The sequence below is a fragment of the Callospermophilus lateralis genome, chromosome 17 (assembly GCF_048772815.1).
Source record: "Callospermophilus lateralis isolate mCalLat2 chromosome 17, mCalLat2.hap1, whole genome shotgun sequence".
In the NCBI taxonomy this organism is placed as follows: Eukaryota; Metazoa; Chordata; class Mammalia; order Rodentia; family Sciuridae; genus Callospermophilus; species Callospermophilus lateralis.
Genome location: NC_135321.1, coordinates 3,781,135 through 3,806,444, shown reverse-complemented (window position 1 = coordinate 3,806,444; position 25,310 = coordinate 3,781,135). Strand labels below are relative to the sequence as shown.

Here is a 25,310-nt window from a genome sequence, read left to right as displayed (position 1 = left end):
TTTTTTAAAATTTATTTTTTATTTGTAGATGGAAACACTAACTTTATGTATGTATATATGTATGTATGTGGTACTGAGGATTGAACCTAGTGTCTCACACGCAATAGGCAAGCACTCTACCACTGAGCCACATCCCCAGCCCACAAATTGATATTTTTGATGGGAGAAACCAGGTGGAGGAGGGTGGGATGCTGCACCTTTAGTTGCCCTTATGTACATGGTATTATGCACATGGTATTCTGTAACTTCACCAGTAGTAGCTTCCCATTGGTAGATTTGATGTGGTGACTTTTAAATGAGGTAATAGTATAATGCCACAGCTTCAGTAGAAGGTCCAGGTGAAATGGTAGATTAAGAAAGAGATGTAAGTGCCCCACTAATTTCCAGTTTTCCTTGTCTTGCTCAGTTGTTGACACTGCAGTTCACTATAGACTTGTAGGCAGTCCTATTTTGATCTTCCAGGAGGGGAGAATTCTTGTTGTAGTATTAAGATTCTGGGATTCATCCTTTTTTAAACTCCTAAGAGGGAAATAACAAGAAGCCATTAAGTATTTTTGTACATGTGCGTGTGCATACCCTCCCTGGTACGCACACCCTTGCTGTGAGGTTAGTGTGTTCCTGGCAATGTGGCTAACTCACACTGCCTGCACCACTACATTTGGGTAAGTCCTACAAAGGTGAAGGGTGAAGTGGGGTGGGCTGGGTGGGAAGAAGATGGGTCTTTATGTGGTCTCTTCATACCAGTGAGAGTATGATTGTGTGTGTGTGTGTGCTTGTCACTGAAAGAGCAGGCCTGCCATGGTCTTCGCATATACCACTTAGGAAAAAAGGTGTAGAGACAGAAATGAAGATGAGTGGTTGAAATGAATGAAAAGTTGAACAAAATGGATGAGAATTAAGGGAAACATTACATGAGTGCTTGCCTGTAGTTAGCTAGGCTTTGAAGTGGCTGAACAGTTGTTCCCCAGTACTTCCTTGCAATGCTTCCCTTAAAACACTGAAAGAACCTTCCTGTGAGAAGTGGCCACCAGGTGTCATCAGAAGGCTGCTATTGATTTGTTTTATCATTCTCAAAAAAATGTGTGGTTTCTTTGCTGAGACATTTTTTTCCCCCTCTTAATCAAAGCAGAGGACTATTAAGTTAGAACAGGGATTTTCTTTTGTCACAGTTCATGGTTGAGTTAATAATTGGTGAAAATGAAGACAATCAAGTTATAACTAACTTGTTTTTTCAGTGAAGAGTAAGTACTCAATGATTTGGACAAGGTAGACTTAAAAGGGTGTATTTGGAGATCTTTGTGACACAGTAAGGGTATGCGTCGAATGGTGACTGTGTGGGAAGCCCAGTGTTTGATGAAGGTTGGGTTTAACAGTGCTTGCCACTCTTTAAAAAAAAAATTTATTTCATTTATTTTTATGTGGTGCTGAGGATCAAACCCAGTGCCTCACATGTGCCAGGCAAGTGCTGTACACTGAACCCCACTCCCGCCCGTGCCTGCCACTCTTTTAGTCCAGACACCTACTAGGACTTCTTTGTCTGGAAACCCTGCTTTGGGAAGAAGTCTGAAACTCATTTTATTTCTCCCTTTGATTACCAAAAAGCAGATTATACTTCATCCTGAGAGCTGGCAGCGAGTCCCTGCCTGCTTGGTTTTGCTTTGTCAGGCTGGCTTCCTTGTATATGATAAGCTTTCAATAAATGTTCATAGAGTGAATGAATGAAATCTGCCTCAGAAAAATGAGCACTTAAACTGTCCCAGTGAGGTGACCTTTGATTTTTTTTTAAAAAATAATTTGTCCCTCACCCATCTCCATTGGTTATTTGATACTTGCTCTAATAACTTTATCTATTGATTTTTTTTTTTTTAACCCAGGGCACTTAACCACTGAACCACATCCCCAGCCCACTTTTGTATTTCATTTAGAGACAGGGTCTTGCTGAATTGCTTAGGGCCTTCTAAGTTGCTGAGGCTGGCTTTGAACTTGGGATCCTTCTTCCTCAGCCTCTGAGCCACTGGGATTGCAGGTATTCACCACTGCATTGGGCCTCCAATGATTTTTTAAAGTTTACTTTAGCGTAAACTTTCTCACTTGCATTTAATCCTTCCTATTTTATTTAAGGTACTTATTAAACTCTTCTGCACTCCTGCTTATTGACTTCATTCTAGTTCTGGACCTTGTAATCTAAACTATTACAATGAGCTTTTTCTGCCTCTTTACTTGCTTTTCCTCCAATGTATCTTAATATCTTGAAAAATTAATCTTTTTAAAATAGTGCAGTGTCATGGTGTCATCTTCTAGAACTACTGAATAAACCCAGCTGTTGTGTGGGTTCTTCTGTGACCTGGGCTGGGCTGATGGACCTGCCTGCTTTGTAGGGGACAGTGCAATAGACAACCATGGCCTCTCTGGCCTGCCCACAGTCCCCTATGCTCACTGTGTGTACAACTCACGGCCATTGCTCAACTTTGCCTTCTCTTCAAGATATTTAACTGTTCCTACCTGCTCCCTCAGCAAAAGAAAACAAACATTTAGTTTGTTCAAGGTTTTAGTCAAAATTCTTGATTTATTAGAATATTCTGTTTGAAAGTATCATTCCTTACATGTTTATATTGCTGTAAATCTTATTTTATATCAAACACAGTCACATATGGCCTTGTGATAGAGTTCATTGGCGTATATGTCATGTACCTCCCCATAGGATATCACAATAAGTAATGTGTTTGTATCTTTCATATGGTGGGTATTCAATACATATTTGTTGAATGTTATTTCTGTAGTTGGGTTGCTTAATTGATTTAAAAATCAGGTGGGAAATAACAAATGTTGAGTATTTTTTCCTTTTGTTTTAGAATTTTGGGAGCTATTATAGATGATAATAAAGGGTTTCATTATTTTGTTTTTGTCCATTAATATAGTCATTCTTTTTCTCCAAAAGTATATGAACCAGATGCCTTTGACACAACAGTCACTCTAAACACTATGTTTATGCATGTTTGTTCACTAAGTAAGGCTGTGTGTGTGTGTGCGTGCATGTGTGTGTTTGCTACACTTGCACACACATGCGCGTTGTTGGAGCTTCTGCCGTGCCTGCAGCAGTGTTGACCTAGCTGTATGCTACAGCAGTGTTTGCAGAGTAAGAGATGGTTGGGCTCAGTTTTGAAATGAAGGGAGGGAATGTTTAGACTAAGCATCAAAACGTTTTAAAACTGAACTTTTTTAGGAGATTTTTTTCAAATATATACAAACATATGAAAAAGTTGGTAGAATTGTATAATGAATCCTCATATGACTGTCACTCAACTTTAATCATTACCAGCACCTAGCTTTACTGTGCCACCTCCTGGACTGTTTCAAAGTTTATCTCAGACATTTCTCATTTCGTCTTTAAATACTTGGATATTAGACATTTCCCATTTTGTCTTTAAATACTTGGATATTAGACATTTCTTTTGTTCTAATGAGACATTTGTTCCATTTTAGTACCTTACAGGTGTTTGGAATTGTTCTAGGCTCTTTGGAGTAATAAACCTTGGGTTACATTTTAGACTGGAGAGACAGAAAACATGTTACTAGACACACAAATGACCACAACAGGCAAAGCATTGATGTCATCAAAATTTAAAACTTCTCTTTATCAAAGATACCATTTATAAAATGAAAAGGCAGAAAATATTTGTAAAACACATTCTGGCAGAGGATTTATATCTAGAACATATAAGCAACTCCTAGAGCTCAATAAGAAAAATAAACCGATATGAATCTGCAATATGTATACGGGGTAAAAATGGGAGTTCATAATCTGCTTGAATCAAATGTATCAAATATGATATGTCAAGAGCTTTTTAATGTTTTGAACAACTAATAATAAAAAAAGAATAAAAAAAATAAACGACTGAATTAAGAAATGGGCAAAAGGCTAACAAAGCACATAAAGTATTTAGTACCATCACTAGTCATCAGGGAAATGCAGAATAAAACCATGCACATTTATAGAAAGACTACAATTTAAAAGACCGTCATTAAATGTTGGTGAAGACATGGGTCAACCAGAATTCTTATACATTGTGGATAGCTATGCAAAGTAGTACAACCACTCTGAAGATCAGTCAAGCAGTTTCTCATAAAGTTAAACATGTGTCTACCTAAAAGACCAATAATACTATAGCTGGATATTTACATAAAGAAATTAAAATATATATTTTTAAAAAGACAAGTATAAGAATACTTATAACATTTTTATTAAATAGCAACAAAAAGAAACTGGCTCAGATTTCCATCAACAGAGTTGTTCTGTTTGATGCATTGCTACTGAGTAGTGAGATAAAACATAGTATTGACACATGCAAGAAAAGTATCACACTGAGCAAAGTAAACCAGAATCCCCCACCCTAAAGCTTATTATATGATTCTTTGCATTTGGTTGGAAATATTAGTGTACTGGAAGAAACCAAACACATACTTAAAAGTTACTTGGCAAGGCAGATTCTGCTTCTGCAGAAGGATGTGCTACCAAAATCTGGCAGGCAAGCCCACTGCCTAGGTTTTTATTACTAAGGTAGCACTTCCTCTTGCTTTGATAGGAGAAGTTTGGGGTTACAATCTATGTGACTGAGTAATTTAAAATTGGGGAGGGCAAGGGGGAGGGCTACAGTTATGCCTGGCTGTACCATAGCCATTACGATTGGAAGACTGAAGACAAAGGAGGTATGTTGGGGACTCAGATGGCTACATTTCAACCAAATGGTTTAGATTACAGCAAACATGTTTTTGTTACACATTATGAAACTCAAACTTCAGGTTTAAGTTTGACAGAAAGAGAACGTTAATCCTACAACATCAACTTCTAGAACAGGCAAAGTCCATTAATTTCAAGAGGATTCTGGAACATGGGGAATGAAGGGTGTGTTTCCAGGGACTGACTGTGAAGGGGCAAGAGACCTCTTTTAGGGCAGGTGCAGAGCTGTGTCTCTGGACAGGAATATTTGGGAGGCATCCTCTGGGCTTCTCTTTCTCTGCATCTCCCCTTTCCTTTACTCTGTCCCTCAGCTCAGATCCCTGCCCCTGTGCTGTGGCCTGGGTACCTACTGTATGCAGTAAGCTGGGACGAAATGGGGTTGTTCTCATCTCTCAGGGATCACTGTCCTTTGGTGCCTCATGTCTATTGTCTTTTACTGTTGTTTCACAGATTTTGTGTGGTTTTTTTTTTTGTTTGTTTGTTGTTTAAGTTGTTTCAAATATAAATCTATCTCATGACTCCATCTTGGCCAGAAGTAGCTGTCCTGGATTAGACAATGTATCTATTTTTAAAAAATATTCTTATCACTTATATTGTAAGCTTCAGGAGGCCAGAGTAGTGTTTATTGTATGTCCAGCATCTGTAACCAAGAATATTTGCCATATCGTAGGCACTAGCGAATGTTTTGGAATGAATACATGGTGCTGCTTTTTCCACTTTATTTTCTCCCTTTATTTTCTTCCATTGCAGCTATTGAAACCAAAACCGATGCTTTAGACAATTTTCTAAAGGGTTATTTGCAACACTGTAATCTCTTAGATTTTTATAAACTAAGAGGTCTGTCATGAAATAAGTTGTGAAATGCTTATGTACCAAGAAATCCTGTGATAAAGAGAAGCTTAAATTTAAATTAAAATTTCTAAACTTATTTGATCAAGTATTAATGAAATCAAATTTACCTATATTTTTCTTTTGTTCTTTTGGTGCCATATCTAATAATACTGGTTTTTATTTCCTTAGTAGAGTCAAAGCAGCAGACTTCATTTTATTTGTCATTGTTATGGATAAAATAGTTAAAATAATTAGAAATAGTTTTGAGGCTATAATATAATAATGACTTTTTATTAATGTCAAATCAAATGGCATTTGACTGAAAATTATAATCATAGGATAAAATAAATGGAAAATGACATGTTTTAATTGAATTAAATATCATAATAAAATGAAGTCAATAATATTGATTTTAAAACATTTTATTCAATACAGTTCTTTTTTTTCCACTTAAAACTTATTCCATTAATTCTGTGTCATTGGCATTTCCGTTTTCCATGCATGTTAGACAACCCAAAAAATGAGTGTGAGATAAGGAAATTAAAGACTGACTTGGGAATAGTAGTGACTTCTTATTGGCAAAAGAATTTGAGCATGAGTGGTGATATGTGAAGAGTGTGTACACCCGTTAGTGGGGATCTGTTTAGAAATATCGTAGTAAGGCTTTCTGCTTCAGGGAAAAGGCATGAAGCAGTTACTTTTATACTAGGACTTGGGCTTCTTAGGAATGCGGGGAAGGCCTAACTTATAGTCTTCAATCATATCAGTTTTGTTTTCAGAGTGGGGAGTCACTGAAATGTAATTTTGAAAGAGGGCTTCTCCGATTTAAAAATAAAAGGTAGTAGTCAATTGAAATTTGGTCTAGATAATTGAAATATTAGAGTGTTTTGGCAGGCTGGTTGAAAATGTTGCTTTTTCTCTCAAGGATACCATACTATAGTATCCTGAGTCAATTATGTGGTTTTGGTGGTGTTCCACAAATCTGACGACATACTTTTCTAAGAACTTCATACATGTGACCAGATTCATCTAAGTATAAAGGAAATTTCAATGAGGCTAATATTATATTTTTTCATCCACTTTGATTAATATGTGCATTTTTTCTGTGTTCAAAAACTTAACACCACTTTTATTTACTTTACAGGTTATGAGTGCTGGTTAAGCCACCTTTGACCTGGGAAACATCATCAGCACTTTATTAATGATGGATTCTGAGAAACCTGAGAATGATGAGGATGACAATACAAACAAGAAGACAAAAGACTTTAGAAGTATTTTATCCCATGATGATGACTGTGGGCCTGTATCTGATGTGATAACAAATTCCTCTGAGAATTTCATAAGCAAAAGAGGTTTTTCAGAATCATCCAGTTCTGACAGTGTCTTTGTGGAGGAAGATGGAAATGAACATGCTTCCAAACGAATGAGAGTAGAGGAGGCAGAACCCCTTGAGTCTGGAAAGCAGGGCACTTGTGGATTGGATATTCCCCAGAGCTTGGCCACAGAAGCAGGAGTCCTGTTAGATGAGGGAGGAAAGGAGGCCTTTCTGAAGGGCTTCTCAGATGGAAAAGGCACGACTCTTCCAAATGTCTTCTCTTCTTCTTGCTCTCTTAGCACTATTGATGCTATTTCTTTGAAAACAGACCCTGAAAGGAAGTCTGCTCAGGAAATGGTTTCTCTTGATCCAGAAAGAGAATCTCCTTCCTCCTTGAAAGAAAAGAGTGTTAGTTGCACCATTCGAAATATAGATTCAGTTCTCAGGTGCAGTGCATGTGGTCATTTGTTTTCTTCTTGCTCTGATTTAGAAAAACATGTTGAATGCCATGAGCAACAGGCTAAGGAACATATCTGCTGCCACTGTAGCCACAAAGCAGAGAGCAGCTCAGCTCTCCATGTGCATGTCAAACACACACATGGGCCACAGAAAGTCTTTTCTTGTGATCTTTGTGGTTTTCAGTGTGTGGAAGAAAACCTATTGACAGCACACTATCTTGGCAAAACACATCTCCGGCGTCAGAATCTAGCTGCTCGTGGAGGATTTGTACAGATCTTAACAAAACAACCTTTTCCTAAAAAAACATGTTCCATGGGAACAAAGAATGTTCGAGCAAAACCAAGAGCTTCTAAACCAACAGCAAAGAATAGGGATTCAAAAGGATTACAAAATAATGGGAGCAAACTTAAAGACTGCAGAGGAAGCATTTCTCAACACAGTGGGAGTAGCAGTGAGCTTCTTGTTGAAATGATGCCATCTAGAAATACTTTGTCAGAAAAAGCAGAGATTGTTGAAGAAAATGTTACTTCCCTTGATATAGCTCAAAGTCGTGAAAACCAGAGCAAAAAGCCAGGAGATGCAGTAACTTCAGAAGGTCTCTTAGATAATTCAGAGTCTACCAGAAATATCCTGCAGATGGCACATAGTATCAGTACCACTTCGAGGCCAAGACCTGAGCGAAATATTCTAATGCCGGGTAATAGTTTTCGACGACGAAGTGGCAATTTTACCTTGAAAGGCCAGGCAAAGAAAAGGTTTAATGTTTTAGGGATTAATAAAAGAGGCACAAATGAAACTCAGAGGATGTATATGAAACACTTTAGAACACAGATGAAAACAATTGAAGCAGAGCCAGTGCCTAAACAACTAGGAAAGAACAGTGATGCCCAGAGTGTGTGTGTGATGGCCTCAGACACCATGGAAATGATGCAGGACAAGACTAGCCCCAGTCATCCTGGTTCCACGCAGCTGGACTCCCCAATTGTGAACCCATCTCTTGACCATCAGATGTTGTATACATGTACAAACTGTGGTCAAGTAGCTACAAATAGGACAGATTTGGAAATCCATGTGAAAAGTTGCCATGCAAGAGAGATGAAATTTTACTGCCAGACTTGTGATTTTTCCAGTACATTGAGGAGGGACTTGGAGGAACATTTGCACAATAACCAGCATCAGCAAATCACTTCGGTTCTCAATTGTCAGTGTTGTTCTTTCATTTCCTTGAATGAAATAAGCCTTAGAGACCACATGAAGGAAAAGCATGGGATGAGTTTTCTTTGCACTTCTTGTAATTTGTTTTTGTCTGAGAAAGACATGGAAGAACACAGAGCAACAGAGAAGCATATTAGATTATTGGTTCAACCAAAGACTTGTCCATCATTGAACAATAATTTGATTTTACAGAACTTACCTTTAAGTACTTTAGAATCAGAAAACACAAAAGAGTCTGTGAAAGAATCAGGGAAAGCAACTCAGGAAGAACCTGTTAAGTCCAGGGTAAGCCATGGAAATGAGGTAAGGCATTCAAGTAAACCTCAGTTTCAATGTAAGAAGTGTTTTTATAAAACAAGATCTTCCACTGTTCTCACAAGACACATAAAGCTTCGTCATGGTCAGGACTATCATTTTCTCTGTAAAGCATGCAATCTTTATTCATTGAGCAAAGAAGGAATGGAGAAACACATTAAAAGAAGCAAGCATCTTGAAAATGCTAAGAAAAATAATATTGGCTTAAGCTTTGAAGAATGCATCGAAAGGGTATGTATTGGTGCAAATGATAGGAAAGAAGAGCTTAACATTTCTGGAAATGGGAAGACTGAAGGCCATGGAGGTGTGCAATTTCAGGAACATTCCTGTCTTGAGAAGAAAATGTTAACTACTACAGAGCTCTCACAGTCTGGTGTTGTCACCAAAGATGACGAATTAACTTTAAGTGCTCCAAAGAGAGGGAGACCCAAAGGCAGCATCTCACGGACATGTTCACATTGTGGTCTTTTGGCCTCTAGTATTACAAATTTGACTGTTCACATTAGACGCAAACACAGTCACCAGTACAGTTATTTGTGCAAAGTGTGTAAGTATTATACTGTAACCAAGGGAGACATGGAACGTCATTGTGCCACCAAGAAACATAAGGGACGGGTAGAAATAGAAGCAAATGGGAAACAAAATTCAGATATTATTGTTGGCCCTGAAGGTAATCTTGAAGCCTGTAAAAAGAACATTCACTTAGCATTAACTATTTCAGATGAACACACCAACAAGTCAACTGAGTCAGATACTTCCATTTTAGAAAAGCCAATAGTAGAACAAGGAAATCCAATTGAAGTTGAAGTTGAAAATGTATTTCATTCTATAGATGGAGAAGTTAACCGTCCTCTTACTGATAAAAAGGAGCAAATATCTCTAGATCCAGAGGATCTTCTCAAACAGGGGGATGTGTATTCCCAGAGAGAGATTACAGGTACAAATGATAATAAATGTCTACACTGTGAGTTTATCGCTCACTCTCCTGCTTCTCTAGAGCTGCATGTGAAACGGAAACATACAAAAGAGTTTGAATTTTATTGCATGGCTTGTGATTACTATGCAGTGACTCGTCGAGAAATGACTAGGCATGCAGCAACTGAGAAGCACAAAATGAAAAGGCAGTCTTACCTCAGCTCTTCTAAGGTAGAAGGAGATTCTGCAGAAATGTCCAAAAACATCATCATACCTGAAGAGGAGCATCCTCAAAACTCTGAGGACTTTCAGATAATTTCAGGCCAACCATCTGATCCTCTTAAATCTGGAAATGCTGTTGATTGTTCTATTTTAGATGAAACGGCTAGTTTAGATATGTCTAAAGTACTCTGTGCTCCCAGCTCTGTAGAAATTGAGACTGAGGAAGAAGAATCTAATTTCAGTGAAGACCGTTCCTTTGGTGAGACTTCCCAGCACCCGCCTGTCAAGGATAAAGGTATGAAACCTGAGGACATGGAGTCCCTCAACATTTCCTCCAGTTATGGCTCTCCAAGTAGATTTCAAAATGAAAATTCAGGAAACTCAGCTTTGAATTGTGAGACAGCAAAGAAAAACCATGATATGTTGAATGACATCAGTGACTCCCATACACATTGTGAGAGTGATGGAGGAAGCACAGGAGATAGTGGTAGTAAAGTCTGTGATAAACACCTGTGTCCCCGTGTCCTAGATGGGGGCCATTCAGCTGAAAGCCATCCCCCTGTGATGATGAGAGTGACAAGAGAGCAGCTAAACCTGGATCATGGTGTTAAGAACAAAGTTGGGTGTGTGCCAGCAAATACTGTTCTGGAGAATAAGGAAATTCTGATGAATCCACAACATGAAACTGAAATTATTTTGGAAGAGGATGGCCCCACTTCTGATAGCACACTTGAGAGTAATGATGTTTATGAAACTGTAATCAGTATTGATGATAAAGGGCAGGCCATGTACAGTTTTGGCCGTTTTGATTCTTCCATAATTAGAATAAAAAACCCTGAAGATGGTGAATTAATAGACCAGTCGGAAGAGGGTATGATGACAGCAGGAGTGAGAATTACTGAGTTGCCCTTGAAAGACTGTGTTCAAAGCTTGAAAAAGAGGAAAGCTGAAGGTGGTTCCTTTAGTGAGTCTACACGAATCCGCTGTGATGATTGTGGCTTCTTAGCAGATGGACTGAGTGGACTGAATGTTCACATAGCTATGAAGCATCCCACAAAAGAGAAACACTTCCATTGTTTACTCTGTGGAAAGTCATTCTATACAGAAAGCAACCTTCATCAGCATTTGGCTAGTGCTGGTCATATGAGAAATGAACAGGCCAGTGTAGAAGAGCTTCCAGAAGGAGGGGCCACCTTTAAATGTGTCAAGTGTACTGAGCCCTTTGATTCTGAACAGAACTTATTTCTGCATATTAAAGGACAGCATGAGGAATTGCTTCGGGAGGTGAATAAGTACATAGTGGAAGACACTGAGCAAATCAACCGTGAGAGAGAAGAAAACCAGGGAAACATTTGCAAGTACTGTGGGAAGATGTGTCGAAGCAGCAATTCCATGGCCTTTCTGGCACACATTCGCACTCATACAGGTATGTCCACTGCAGGAAGCCCCTTGCCTATACAGTGTAAATGGCTGGTGGAGGTCAGCTGTTCCTTCCCATCCAAGTAGGAACCATGCCTGCATTTGCTTGTTGGCCTTCCATCTATTCTCTGCTGTGTGTGGTGTTCTAGGCTTCTGTTAAGAGTCACTGTGGACACTTAGCATTTCTAAAGGTAATTAAGCTTTAGTGATTTCAAAGGCTGATTAGTTGACAAATTTCTTTCAGTTTTGTCAAAAAATCTAGTCCCTCGGATGCCTTTGTCAAACTCCTCTTTTATAATGCTTTTTCGGTTGCTTAAAGTCCTAATTATTTGTTTTTCCAAAGTATATATTGAGTCACATTTTGTGTTTTCAGAAGACATATTAAGTGACTTTTATCACAATTTTAGGGATTAAATAATATTTATTGCCAGATATTTTGTATCCAAAAGTGTAACTCTAGGCAACAAAATTACCTTCAAGGACTGAAATCAGTAATACTTTTCAGTTAATATGTACTGGGGATTTGGTTTTTGTGGAAGTAGTACCTGATTTAGTTTCTGTACTCTATGTCATATTTAGTGTTCCATGTTAATATTTAATTTTAGGCAGAAATTTAAAAAAAACATTTTTGGTGGAAAATGCATAAGCTACTATTCTAAATTTATGTAAAAATTCACTGCACTGTTTCTATAAACCTGCCATACATTCTTTATTTTAAATAGACAGCTTTTCTAAATCATTGTGCTCTGCTTAGACAAGATCTGTCTCCATGGTTGAATTTATGAGTGGATTTGAATAATAAATTCACATTTCAATGAACATATTTTCATTAAAATTGTAAGGTTTATTTTACTGTACTTTTAAATAATGGCTTATTATTAAAGCTATACTTTAAATTCATGCAGTTGTTGAAATTTAGTGCATGGTTACAAGGAGAAAGATAAGAAAGTATGGAGCATTATTACTAATATAATGTGATTAAAGAGATAAAAGTTTCCTAGTGAAGAAAGTAGAAGGACCACCTGCATAAGATTAGGTAAACATAAACATTTTACTCTTGATCTCCAGTATTCATGTGCAGTAGAGCCATTTTTTTGGAATAAGTTTAAAAGCTTATTTGTTTACATTATTAGTACCTCTGTCAGTATCTTGTTGCAGCCCACTTTCTGAAATGATATGATTTTAGAAATCAGGCTTGTTCATATGCACAGAAAATATGTATTTTCTTAATATGCTCTCTTAAGGCAGATGAAGCTGAATAAAACGAAGAGGAAGATGCTAATGGAGCTCTTTTTAGAATTCTTTATGCAACTGTCTGTTCAGGACATGTTGCTTATAATTGATGTGTCCATTACTTGAATTCTCTTGTAATTATAGTCAATAAGTCTTGTAAATGTGTTAAAGCTCACTAAAAGCATACAAATTCAAGAACAGAGTAAGGCTAATAATTTAAAATAATCAATGTAGGCATTTCAGCACTTAATTTCCCTTGTGTGTTGATAGCTGATCATTCTTAATCCATTAAGATTTATTTAGTCGTTTACAATGCAAAATAGGTTTGCACTGGTCACTTGTGCCATTTGAAAATGTCCACCAGGTTAAGTGCAGAATGTAGTCCATTAGTCTTCCTTGACTATATGTATTAATTGCATTTAAAATCAAGTTAATGTGGATGTGAAAGTGAGGTAACTATCAATATGTGACAAAGTAACCCTACTTATATAAGTTACATCATTGATTGTAACATTTAGTAAAAGTTAGCATACTTGTTTAAAAAACATCTTGTGGTGTTCTTATTAGCAAGTACATTTTTACTGTTCTTTGAAGCACAACAGACAGCATCCTTCCTAAGTATACATTGCCAGTTCACCATTTAAATTTTGTAGGTCAGTTTTTGGCAAAATCAGTCTTCAGGTCTTAATTCAGGTCCTACCCTCCCCCTCAAAACATCTTAAAATGAATTGCTTTTTGGATACTTTGTTTGTGTCCATGAAATTGTAATGCAGGAACTGCTATTAATGATTAATTGGAAAAGGGCTTACTCTTCCATTCTCTGTTTTCATATTTTGTGATTTACTATATATTCTATATAACCTTTCTACCTGTCCTTAAGCATGATAAAAGCACCACTAGAAGAAGTAACTGAGTTTTGGTTATCGAGAATTGTAGGAAGAAAGCATCCTAGGGTTTTCTCATGCATCCACTGGTGTGGAGTAGTCAGCATGGCCAGTGAGAGCAGTCTTTGTCTCACGTTGGTAGGACTGATTAAGCTGTTCATTTTGTCTGCTGTATTATTCTATTAAGAGCTTTTATTTCATGTGACATGAAAGATACCCTTTTATTGCAACAAGATTGTGCGAAATCATTCTAATTCTGTTCAGACTGCTCTGGTCACTTGGGCTGTTTGATAACGTTCATGAGTAGAACATAGTGGGTGTGTGACTTCATTGAAAACTCTGAAGATGGGGCTGGTAGTATTGCAACTCAGTGTGTAATGCTTCAGAGCAGGAATGGGTCACTCAGTTAATTTGCAGGCATTGAGCACAGACAGCAGGGATTCTTCTTCAGTGCTTCCTCTGTGTGCCCACGCGTAGTTGCTTCCTCAGGTGAGTTAGTGAATGAAGAGATGAATAAATGAATGGAGTATTCAGATGTTTAGGGAAGATTCATTAATTAGGCTATAGTTGGGAAACATTATGTGGTATATATTTTAATCCATAACTTCTTGTTCTTTTAAGACATGAAGGTTTTTGTTTGTCTTTTCCTGTGATTGCTTACTATCACGTCCTTATATGCACAGCAATTAGTAATGCAGCTAAGGAATGCCTTGTGGGTCTGAGTGCAGACTGAATTTTTCAAGTCTTTGGAATTCTTCTGGTAAAATCATAAGGCCCTGGAGTTTTAGAGAATTTCTTTAGTTTATCCCTTTCAAAAACCTCCACAGGCCAAATTAAAAACAAAAGCAACAAACAAACAAAAAACCCCATTCAAACCTGAGGATCATGTCAGTCCTGGAAATGGAATTATATATAATGAAAGCTTATATAAAAACATACATAAGGTGTGTATGCACATTATATATAAGGTGAGTATCAACACACACACACACACACACACATAAAATATAATGTATTTATCTAAAATGGAAGCTTATAATAATCAAATATCCCCGAGAGAAAGACAAATTGGTTTTACAAATTTTGCTTTACAAATACTATGCCTGGATAATTTTGTAATGTGTATAGCAAACTTAAAAAATGGAAGTGTTATCAGCTGGAACAAAAGAGAAAAGGGACAGGTTTTCTTTTTTTTTTTTTTTTATATGCAAAGAACTGCTGCATTGACTGGTATTTGAATTTTAATGTACAGAAAGGAGATGTTAACACAGCCTACTCTAAATGTAAGAATGGGAAGAGTCAAGGCCTCAGTGATTCTGGGTGAAGCAGTCAGCATAGTAACTCATTAACGTGTGGCCAGCACTCTGCATCAGTGATCACTGAATCTGCCAGCCAAGTTCCTCCCAGAGGAGCCACGCATAACGAACTGAAAAAACTGAAGACCCTTGTCTAAACCTTAGTGGCCCCTCTGCTATAGGAGAGGAACTAGTCACAGATCAGGTGCTGTGTGAAGGAAGAAGCTGAAATTGAGACCCATCCATTCCCCAAAGTCCTCATACAGAGATTGGGGAACATTACCTTCTTCCTTTGGAGTCCCAATATGCTTGTTCATTAATAATTTCCTAATTATCCTATTATCTTTAAAGCATTGTCTTTTAAAGTTCAGGTTTATTGGTTCTTCTCACTCTTTTCAAGTCTCTTTCTAGAATTCTGTGCTTTCCTGTAGTGTTTCAAAGTAGTGAAAGGCTTACTTTTATCAAAATCATTTAAATAAACTGTAGTTTCTGATGTGATTGATAGAATGTGATTGCTGTAAGATGCAATCTCAACCTGCTTTTGACATTTAAACATACAAACCTGACTAGATATAACCATTCAGGTGCTAAATATATTTTACATCTACTTCTATCTGTAGAAATGGAAGTATTAAGAGATCTGGCTTCATTGTCATTGAACTGTGAAATATTCAACCTTGTCTGCCCGTGCTTAGTTCTGTTGACTTTTTTATTTCTGTTGGAAGATTAAAATTAAACGCTTCACTTTTTTTGTCAGCTTTTGGGAATTAAATTGAAATTTAAGACACTAAAATTTTTTACTGAGTGAGTGTTTCAGTTTCAACAAAGTATTCTTGGTGGATTCCCCCGACCCCCTAGGGTACTGCACAAAGGTTCATTGATCATATTTGAAATTTCAAAAATTGGAACTTTTTTTGTGTTAAAGCATACACATATATCCTTTTTCTATCTAACTATAATTAGAAGAGGCATTTGAACAAAGAGGAACTAAATGTAATATGAAAAATCTGGAAACATACTGTTCTAATTTTAAACTATGGTTTTTATGATTTTGATTTATTTGAAGATGTCATAATTAGGAAACTGGAAAATATATTTTTTCTACCTTAAAAGAGTGTTGTTTCTCTTTAATGTGAGTACTGATTAAACGTTAGCATGTTTTAGTTACAGTCTTATCTATTAATGACAGTAATTTTGCTGACTTAAAAGTCATTTTGTCCCCCTGCCCTCTTTATTTTTTAAGGTGGTACTTGGAATGGAAACCAGGACTTAGGTTGTGCTAGGGCAAGCATTCCTACTAGTGGACCACACCTAACCCTCATTTTCTCACTTTTAAGTGTAGTTTAATCTTATTTCCTTATGAAATGATTAAAACATTTCATTGTTGTTATTATGCCTTCTGTGTTGCATCATTTGTTCTTGATGTCAGTAATAATGAAAATGACAATAATTCTGGTTTACTGAATCATCACAGGTTTTTGACCAAAAATGATCATAAAAGCACAATAATTTATCCACTATGTATTCATACATGTATGTTCATTCTACTAACATGGTAATATAGTAAATCATTTAAGATAAATGGCAGAAAAAAATCTAAAATGCCATTGTTAATATGAATAAATTCAAAGATGGAGAAATGTGAGGAAACCAGATGGCTACTGACAAATGTCCTCATTGGTATAGTTTTAAAGATACCAGTTATCCTGAATGTATTTGTATTTTTTAAATGTTTCATTTAAAACACTGAGTGCCTTTAAGAAATACTTTGTGAATGTAAGAAAACTGCTTAACTTTATTGAGTTGGCTTCATCAACTTAGAGTGGCTAATAGTATCACTTTCGACTTTAGATCTTAAAATTGTAATTGAAAGTTAGGAAGACTCATTGAACATTAAAGCCTCTGGGTAGAATAATTATGGAATCAGGTTTATTCAGTTTGTAAATGAATGCAGGTATTCCATTTGAGGACAGAAATTCTTAATTATTTTAAAAGTCTGATTTAAGATTTAGCTTTCTTAAAACTGTCAGTAAGGTATTATGCAAATCTGAATCATATTTTATGTTAAATTACTCAGGATCAAAACCATTCAAGTGCAAGATATGCCATTTTGCAACAGCTCAGCTTGGAGATGCCAGAAACCATGTGAAAAGGCACCTTGGGATGAGGGAATACAAGTGTCATGTCTGTGGGTGAGTAAATTGAAACCATCTCTGCTGTGTGAACCAGGAAGCCTTTGCAGGATATCCATTGTTTCAGAATTTAAAACTGATATGAGTAAGAGTGGCTAAAATTATGCATGCGTATCCTCCTTTCCATTGTTATGGTAAATTCCTTAAATACAGTTATGACATTCTTCTCCCACTTCTAATCCTGTACTTGAAGATGAGCAATTTTATGGGCTACAAGGTCAATTTGAACCTGTAATCTGTAAATTGACTAAATTATAGGATGTTCATTCACATCGCCAGAGAGAAGTATAAATTCCATTTAAAGACAAAAATACATAATATAGCTTTAGGAGTGTATATGTATGTTTTTTTTTTTCTTTTGCTATACTGCTTTAATTTTAATCACATTAATGTCTCTGGATACAGTGGGTATATTTTATAAGTAAAACAATAAAAGATTTAATTTCAGGTGGCTATGTACTGATTATTTGAAAGATGATGAGTGGAAAAAAGCATATAATGTATTTTTTGTAACTTTATTTCAAAACTGGTTTCCTTTTGCAGTCATTGCTATTTTTCACTGCAGACTCATTCACAATGTTTAATTGTCAGTCACACGAGTTACATTTAATAGAAAGCACTGAAGTACCTTAATATCAAACTAATTAGTTTAGCAGAAATGTTTAAAAGGTTTTAAAATACTGTGACATATGATGTATCAGGACATTCAGAGGTGGATTTTAATATCCTACTTCTGATTAAAGATATATTTTAATGTTATGCTAGAAAAATTAGTTAATAAGTATTTCATATAGAAACACTTAAGTGAAACCTAAGAAACTTACAATTCTTATTGTAGGCTAACTTACAAAATATTGCAAGTTCAGTTAAATAGTTCAGTTAAATGTACTCATGTTATGTTACATTTTTGTTTTTTAGTAAAAGAGTCTTTGGGTTGATACTACCATGTAAATATCTTCCAAGGCAGAAATAGGTTTTGCTTTGGTTGGACAGTACATTTTATCCCAGATTGCAGATTGTATCCCAGATTGTATTTTTGACCCTTAAGAGAGTTTTACAAATAACTTTGCGAGCGGTTTTATTAGCTATGGTCTGTGATTTATTCATTGGCAGAATTGATGGTTCAGTGACTTGCTGCTAAAGTAAATGAAGATGAACCATTGCCCTAAAGCCCCCTGAAGATCAGTGAGAGAATGAGTTTTGTTACCACTGATTTTAGCTGCAGGAATCAAGTGCCAAATGGTTCATTTTAATTGCAATAGGTCTAGGAATTTTAAAAAAATATCTCATTCATTGTTTTTACCATATGAGTTCTAGGAGAGAAGGTCCTAGTGAAAATTTGCTATTAGGTTGCAATAAGCTGTTTCTTTCCCATGTCTGAGAAATCAGAAACAACTCTGTTAAATTTTTTTTTTTTTAAATTAGGGTTACTAAGACCCTGGAAAAAAGAGAACAATTTCTGACATACATGGCATCAAAAATAATTCATAATTAAGTCACTTTAATCAGTTGGTATAATCTGAACAATATACCCCCTTTGCTTAGCTTATTGCTTTGTAACATAACTGAAATGTTACACCTGTAGTTTATATAATATTTTTTTTCCAAGATGCAGAATTATAAGTGAATACACATATATTGAGTTTGACACTGCTGCCATAGGAGAACTTTGTGAGAGTGTGTGTGTGTGAACAAGTATTCCAGATTCTAGTATTGTGTTTTTAGAATTATAGTAACCATTGAATTTTATCATCTTATGAAATGATAATTCTTTATATTTTAAAAATGGAATTTAGGTTGTGCAGTTACATGACAGTCTTATTAACAAGGTAAATATTTTCATGGTGTGGCTAAAAAGTTCTGAATTATAAGCTGAAGAATACCTATTGACCTATGTGGATGAAGCAGAATAATAATGATTTAGGTAATTTAATGTTAAAGAATAGTATAGGTTGTTCTGTATTTCAAGTGTTTCAAAGGGATAGGGCAGTGCATAACTTAAAACTGGAAAACAAAATGCAGGGATCGGCTATCAGTCTAGTGACACGAGAGCATTGGTACATTAACATCACTGACAATGTCAATTCATTATCATTGATGGCTAAATAATCTTAGAAATGCTCAGTGGACCTATTAGTTCCTGAACATAAGCAGCTCGTGCTGCATTTCTTCATTAGCTTTAATTGCTATAAATTTTACCTTTTATAAAATCACGCTTTAAAAGGTGAAGTGATCTTTCAGGAACATTAACTCTATAATTTTGTCACAAACAGAAGGTCTTGCACTATGTTTTCTTTTCTCCAGTAGCTAATATCTTAGTCTCAGTCTGTTAGAATTTTATTAATGACCTCTTAATTATTTGAGTTTTAAGAAGTTATTTCTTTAATAGTTCGGATTGAATAACAAAATATCAGCGTAGGCACATTTTTAAGTGAAATTATTCCTCACAATAGTATATTCTTCTTAGCAATCTCTTGATTTTCTTGAAGAAAACTAGTATTTTGTGGTAAAATGGATAGAAACAGCAAACAGTACATTGTATTGAATTAAGATCAATGTTAATGTTTCAGTTATTTGTGTTGTTTGGTCTCTTACATAACATTGTAGATGCTTATTAACAATGTGACTTGTGTTTTTTTAAGACTTAGTTTTAGGGTTGTGCAGTAACAACTCTCAACAAAAACTGCCTTTTAAACTTTAATATAAGTTGACTGGACCTATGTTGATTTTCTTTGAATCTTCAAGATAATTTTAAGGTTGTCTCCCTCCTTACTCCCTATTGGCAGATCTTGGCACCAGTATATCATGGATTTGAGTTAGTTTAATAAAAGAAGCTAGATGTGTTTTAAGTTTTTCCTGTTGTGTAGGTAGAATTCAGAGTTCAGGATCTAAATTCTGTCTGAGCCAGATACCTGCTTAGGCCATGGTAAAAATTTCAAAAATGTATTGCTGTGCACTTTGTGTTTTAAGTACACGTTTTAGATAACGGCATTAAAGAGCCATTTATTTTACTTTCACTTTTAGGAAGAGCAGTTTCTTTGCATAGTAGAATTTCTTAACAACATATTTCTTACATCCAGGTATAATTGAGAGGAATTTTAGAGAATATAGGGATATTTTATTTAGGCATTTTATGGATAATTAACATGAAACATGAAAGTTACCCTGGGTTTGATGTAGGGCTTAGTGGGGGTAAAAATAAACAATGGAAAGCATCCTTATATAATAGTTAATAATTTATTTCAATAATTTTATGTTTAAAAATAGGCTTAGTACATGTTTTTACTAAATTTATTATTTCTCCCTTTATTTTTTTAATAGTCAAGAGCTTGAAAAGATGAATAACCTAAAAAAGTCACTTTTAGACACCATGTTTTGTTAATTCTTATAAGTTTATTTTCTGGGTATATATAATTTAGTATAAATTATACCTCTGATAGTAGTATTTATGCAGTACCTTGTGGCTTAGTAAATTCCTTGCTTAACATTCATTTCATTTATTGATCTCCTTAGCTTTTAGAATTGTTTAACTTATGTTTGTTATCTCCTTTTACAGATGATAGATTTGAGAATAAAAGTATTTTTAGTGATAAATTATGCTACTAGGAATGGTGGATCACTACTTTTCTTTTAACTATACCTTTTTTTAAAAAATTTTTTCTTATTATTCTCTTAGTTTCATTGCACTCTCCCTCAGTTTGTTTTCTTTAGCATGTAACGAAAGTATGTATTTCCCCCACTAGCCTGTCTTCTGTTTCTCTTCTGTTTTTACATTCTTTTAAAAAGTTGCTTGTCTAGTATCTTAGCTTCTGGTATTCAATGCCACATCTCTTTCTCTTTTTTTCATTCTTCCTTCTTATAAGTGTCATTTAAAATGATTTTACTCTTCCCCCTCCACTTTCCTGCATGCGTTGATAAGTTATTGCACTTACTCGAGTGGTTGTAAATTGATTATGTTTGTATAATAGAAAGTGCGTAGAAATGTAAAGATTATATAGTCTTTTTCAGAAGGATAAGAGGGGTAAAATTGATCAAACCAAGCTATTATTTTTGTTTTTCAGTGTTATCTTTAAAAATTACTGAAAACTAGTAATAGGCCCGATTTCCTTAAACATAGGAAATGATACTTAAGTTTTGTGAGCCATTTTTCAGAAGCCTAAGTCCCTTATATATGATTTAGGGATCATGTTATTTACTGATGAATTTCTCTGTGTCTAGTCTTGATTTGTGTGTATGGCATTAAATAATTGAATAGGATTTACCGAATCAGGAGAGATTAAGGGCATTTTCTAAATGTGTCACTTCTGGGTTCATGAGAAGACATTTTAAAATTGTGTATTAATGTACTTAAGAATTGTTTATTCTTAGTTGGTTTAAGAAACCTTAAATAGGAAGTTAGTAATTCAGGAAAACTCTTCTTTTGTGTGTGTGTGTGTGTGTGCGTGTGTGTGTGTGTGGCATTACCTAGTTTTTGTGCATTAGAAGGGATCTCTATGTAGATGATTATAATGTCACTTTCTGACCTTTGCAGCTTGAATAATTGTAAATCATTGCTTCATAACGTGTCAGAGAATGTCTGTACTAGGCAATTAAATGGCAGAATATAATAGACCAAATTATTGCCTGTCATGTTTTCAACAACACAGTTAGTATTTGAGTTACACTTAATCATTACGTGCATTAGCAACTTCATTGGAATCCAGCTTCAGGCTGAGCATGAAATACATTACATTATTTAAACCTCTAATGGTACAAGTCATTTATTTGTGTTGAAGTGTACAACATGCAGAGTTTCATAAAGCAAGGAACACTTGAGAGCTTAATTTATCCAAATCAAAGTCTAAATGCAGATAAACACAAGTGGCAAAAATTAGTAATTTTTATAGGCTGGAAATATTTAAAAATACATGGTTGTGGGTAATTGTAGGCAGCAGGAATAAATTAAAATCACTATTTTTAGTCTGCTTCGAGAACTAAAGCTGTGCATACCTAAATCATTAAAAGCACCATGGAATTGCATTTTTAGCTGAACAATTAATTACACCCATCATATCTGCAGATGTATCCAAATAAAATAAGTGTTTGGTTCAGTTGGTGGTTGTGGTTAAAGATATATAGATAGAAAAAGTTTGTTTTATGCTGTGGCATGAATTATGCTTTGTAATAATATAAAGTGCAGCATCTCTGTTTTGTAAAAAAAACATTAAATTAACGTTAAAATACTCTCTTTATAAAAGATGCATAGATATTTTTCCATATAATATTTTAGTGCTTTTAACTTAAAGATACATTTCCTCCATCTTGAAATTTTTAAATGCCATGAAATCATTACTGTCTCTCTTACTGTCACTTATGAATACAAAATTAACATTGATCATGTATTTTTCTGATGTTAAAATCCTTGAAATACCTTTTAAAAATACTTTAAAAAGTATTTTTATATACAAATAACTTCATAATTTGAAATTCGAAAAGACAGCTATGATATTCAAATTATAAACTTCCTTAGAAATGATTCTAGTATATTTTCTGATGAACTGTTTTGTTGATCCAGGAGAGAGTAGGGTAAGGTCAGGCAGAAGAGTGGAAATGGAAGAAAGCCATTCCCTGCTTGGCTTCATGCTGATGTTTTTAGAGCACTTTTTTCAGCATTGTGTCCCAGTTTCCTTTTTTATTCCAGTATTTTCTTGAATTTTTGCCACAGAGGGGAGTTTGGGGGATAGGTTTTTCTAGGTCCCATAAGAATGATCAACCTATAAGAAAATAGAAATGAGGGGATGGGGTTATGGCTCAGCGGTAGAGTGCTCACCTTGCATGTGTGAGGCACTGGGTTCCATTCTCAGAAACACATAAAAATAAATAAATAAAATATGTAAAAAAAAAATAGAAATGAAACAGACTTTGTCATTTCTTGGTGTTGTAATTGAAAACATTGACCTCCATCTTTTCCAGTGAAACAATCATGACTTAAGACATTATTTGTTTATTTTCATTTAAAAACAGTTCTGTGATGATTTAAAAATCCTGTTTTGGTGTCTTGGATTTCTTTAACTGTTTTGATCCCCACAGCAAGAAACAGGAGGTAGGCATTCTCTGCTTTTTTTTTTTTTCCCAGCTGTCCTCTGTCTCCACACCTCTCCAATTCCAACCTGTCCTCTGCTTCCTTCTTCCAGGTCATATGTTTATTAAAGTCCTTTACTTTGTGGAAGCTTTTGGTTTTTGATTTGTTCAAGAACTAAGTCAGAGGAGGTAAGAGGAGGTGAAGACAGAATGGAAGCTTAACTGTTGATTCATAATTTTTTGATGAATTTCTCAGCAGATTCTTGAGAGTCTCTTTCTTGTGCAGTTCTAGTGACAGAATGGTGCATGGCCCTGTGGTTGTAAGCTCCCTGGAGGAGAGTCCTAAGGAGGAAAAGAAAGAGCAGGTGGCTTGGGAATCCTGTTCTGCTGAAGACTATCAGAAAGTCCTCCTAGAGACTCAGGCTCTACTGGAGTTGGTTCTTAAAGGTTAAGAAGTGTTCATAGGGTAAATTTGGACAGTTTTAACAGAAGAAGCAAAAGAACATAAGATCCTAAATAGAGAAGGGTAGAATAAGCATGGCTGTTATTAAGAATGCTATGAAACTTCTGAACTGTATATGCCTAGATAGAGGGAGGTGTGTATTAACAGAAGTGTCTATTGATCATCAGTATGCATAGATGCTGTGTTAGTGTTTGGGGTTAGAAGATCAAATAGAGAAAGCTCAGATCAAGAAATGCCTAGGTCTCTGTGGCTGATTCAGAAAGTGTTTCTGGTCAGGCATGGTGGCACACGCCTGTAATCCCAGTGGTTTGGGATGCTGAGACAGGAGGATTGTGAGTTCAAAGCCAGCCTCAGCAACTTAGTGAGGCCCTAAGCAACTCATCGAGACCCCATCTCTCAATAAAACATAAAAAAGGGCTGGTATATGGCTCATTGGTTGAGTACCCCTGGGCTTAAATCCCCGATACAAAAAAAAAAAAAAAATGTTTCTGGGATAGAAGCATTCTGCGTGAAGGCGAGTGAGTGAGAATTAGGTGGATAAGCAGTAACAGCTCATTCCAGGCAGGAATTATGACAGATGCCATCATGGAGTCTAGTGTATTCAGGAACTACAAGTAAATCAGCACTGCATTATAAAACCAAGTGGACAGTGCTAGGGACAGTTGGGTGAAGTGGACAGATTAGGTCACAACACTGTGCTTTGCTAAAAGGTTGAGTGCTGGCATTTTGCTCTGTTTTCTGTTATTCCTTTTTCTTGTCTAACTTTCTTTCCAGTTTTCTGGTCAATGAGTGGGGGAAAGGAAGGAGTGACTAAGCAGAGTTTCATAAAGCAATAACATCTGATAGGAGGTGAACTGCAACTGTAGAATCAAGGGTATGGGAATTGGTCAGGGTGAATTATTCTAAGATAATTTTACTCTTTGTAATTTTAATTAGGGATATGCTTTGATTTTGGATAGCTGTAAAGGAAGAGGTTGATAACCACCGTTCCATGTAGCTTAATGCATGGAACATACAGAATTAGATGGCCTTGCCACTGCTGTCCATATATAAGTAATACGTGGATAATGGCTGCTGTAATTGTGTTTCCATATTCAGATTATCTGGATGGGCAATAAAAGTTGGGACAGGCAACAATTAACTTTTAAAAGTATGTACTGTTTGTAATATACTTCTTCTCATATTTCCTAGTACTTGGGTACTGTTCTTATTTTGGACCACTTTTATACTTTATTTTTCTGTAGTGTTCTTGCTTCATGCCTTTGAGATCTTTACGCCTCTTGTTGTCACTGGCTTTAGTGTTATGGTAGTCTTTGTTGTTTAAATATCAAGTACTAAGTTCCAAGCACATTTAATGTTGCCCCCTGGATACGTGTATTTTCAGAAAGTTAGTTTTTGTTTGCTATTCTCACTCAGTTTTAAAAAGGACTCTCTTCTGCTGAGGCTCTAGAGGAGTATATTGAGCTGGACCAAACAATGGTTGTTTCAAAGGATCAATAAAGGGTTAATTTGCATTTTAATTATTCTTTTAGCTTTATGTCTGGCTTATGGGAATTTAGAATATGCTTATAAAATCTAGCTAAATATAAAGATCCTTTCTGATCTATTTTAGAAGTGCTACTTTAAATGAAGTAGGTGGAATGGTCTCCTGGTATTAATATATCTGGTAATTATTGTTATAATATTAACAAATAAGTATGAATTTTTACTTTGTGGCCAGTGACGTTGATAGTCCAGTGCTTCATAACATAAAT

The 25,310-nt window shown here is 35.6% G+C and overlaps 1 protein-coding gene across 2 annotated transcripts in view; it reads left to right on the top strand.

Moving 5' to 3' along the window:
• Znf407 (zinc finger protein 407) overlaps nucleotides 1-25,310 on the top strand; it is a 428,793-nt gene that overhangs the window by 18,814 nt on the left and 384,669 nt on the right. For both annotated transcript variants that reach the window (XM_076836548.1, XM_076836549.1), the window contains exons 2-3: nucleotides 6,714-11,436; nucleotides 16,919-17,033. In XM_076836548.1, coding sequence (XP_076692663.1) covers nucleotides 6,771-11,436; nucleotides 16,919-17,033 — 4,781 coding nt within the window. In that variant the 5' untranslated portion in view covers nucleotides 6,714-6,770. The remainder of the gene's footprint in view (nucleotides 1-6,713; nucleotides 11,437-16,918; nucleotides 17,034-25,310) is intronic.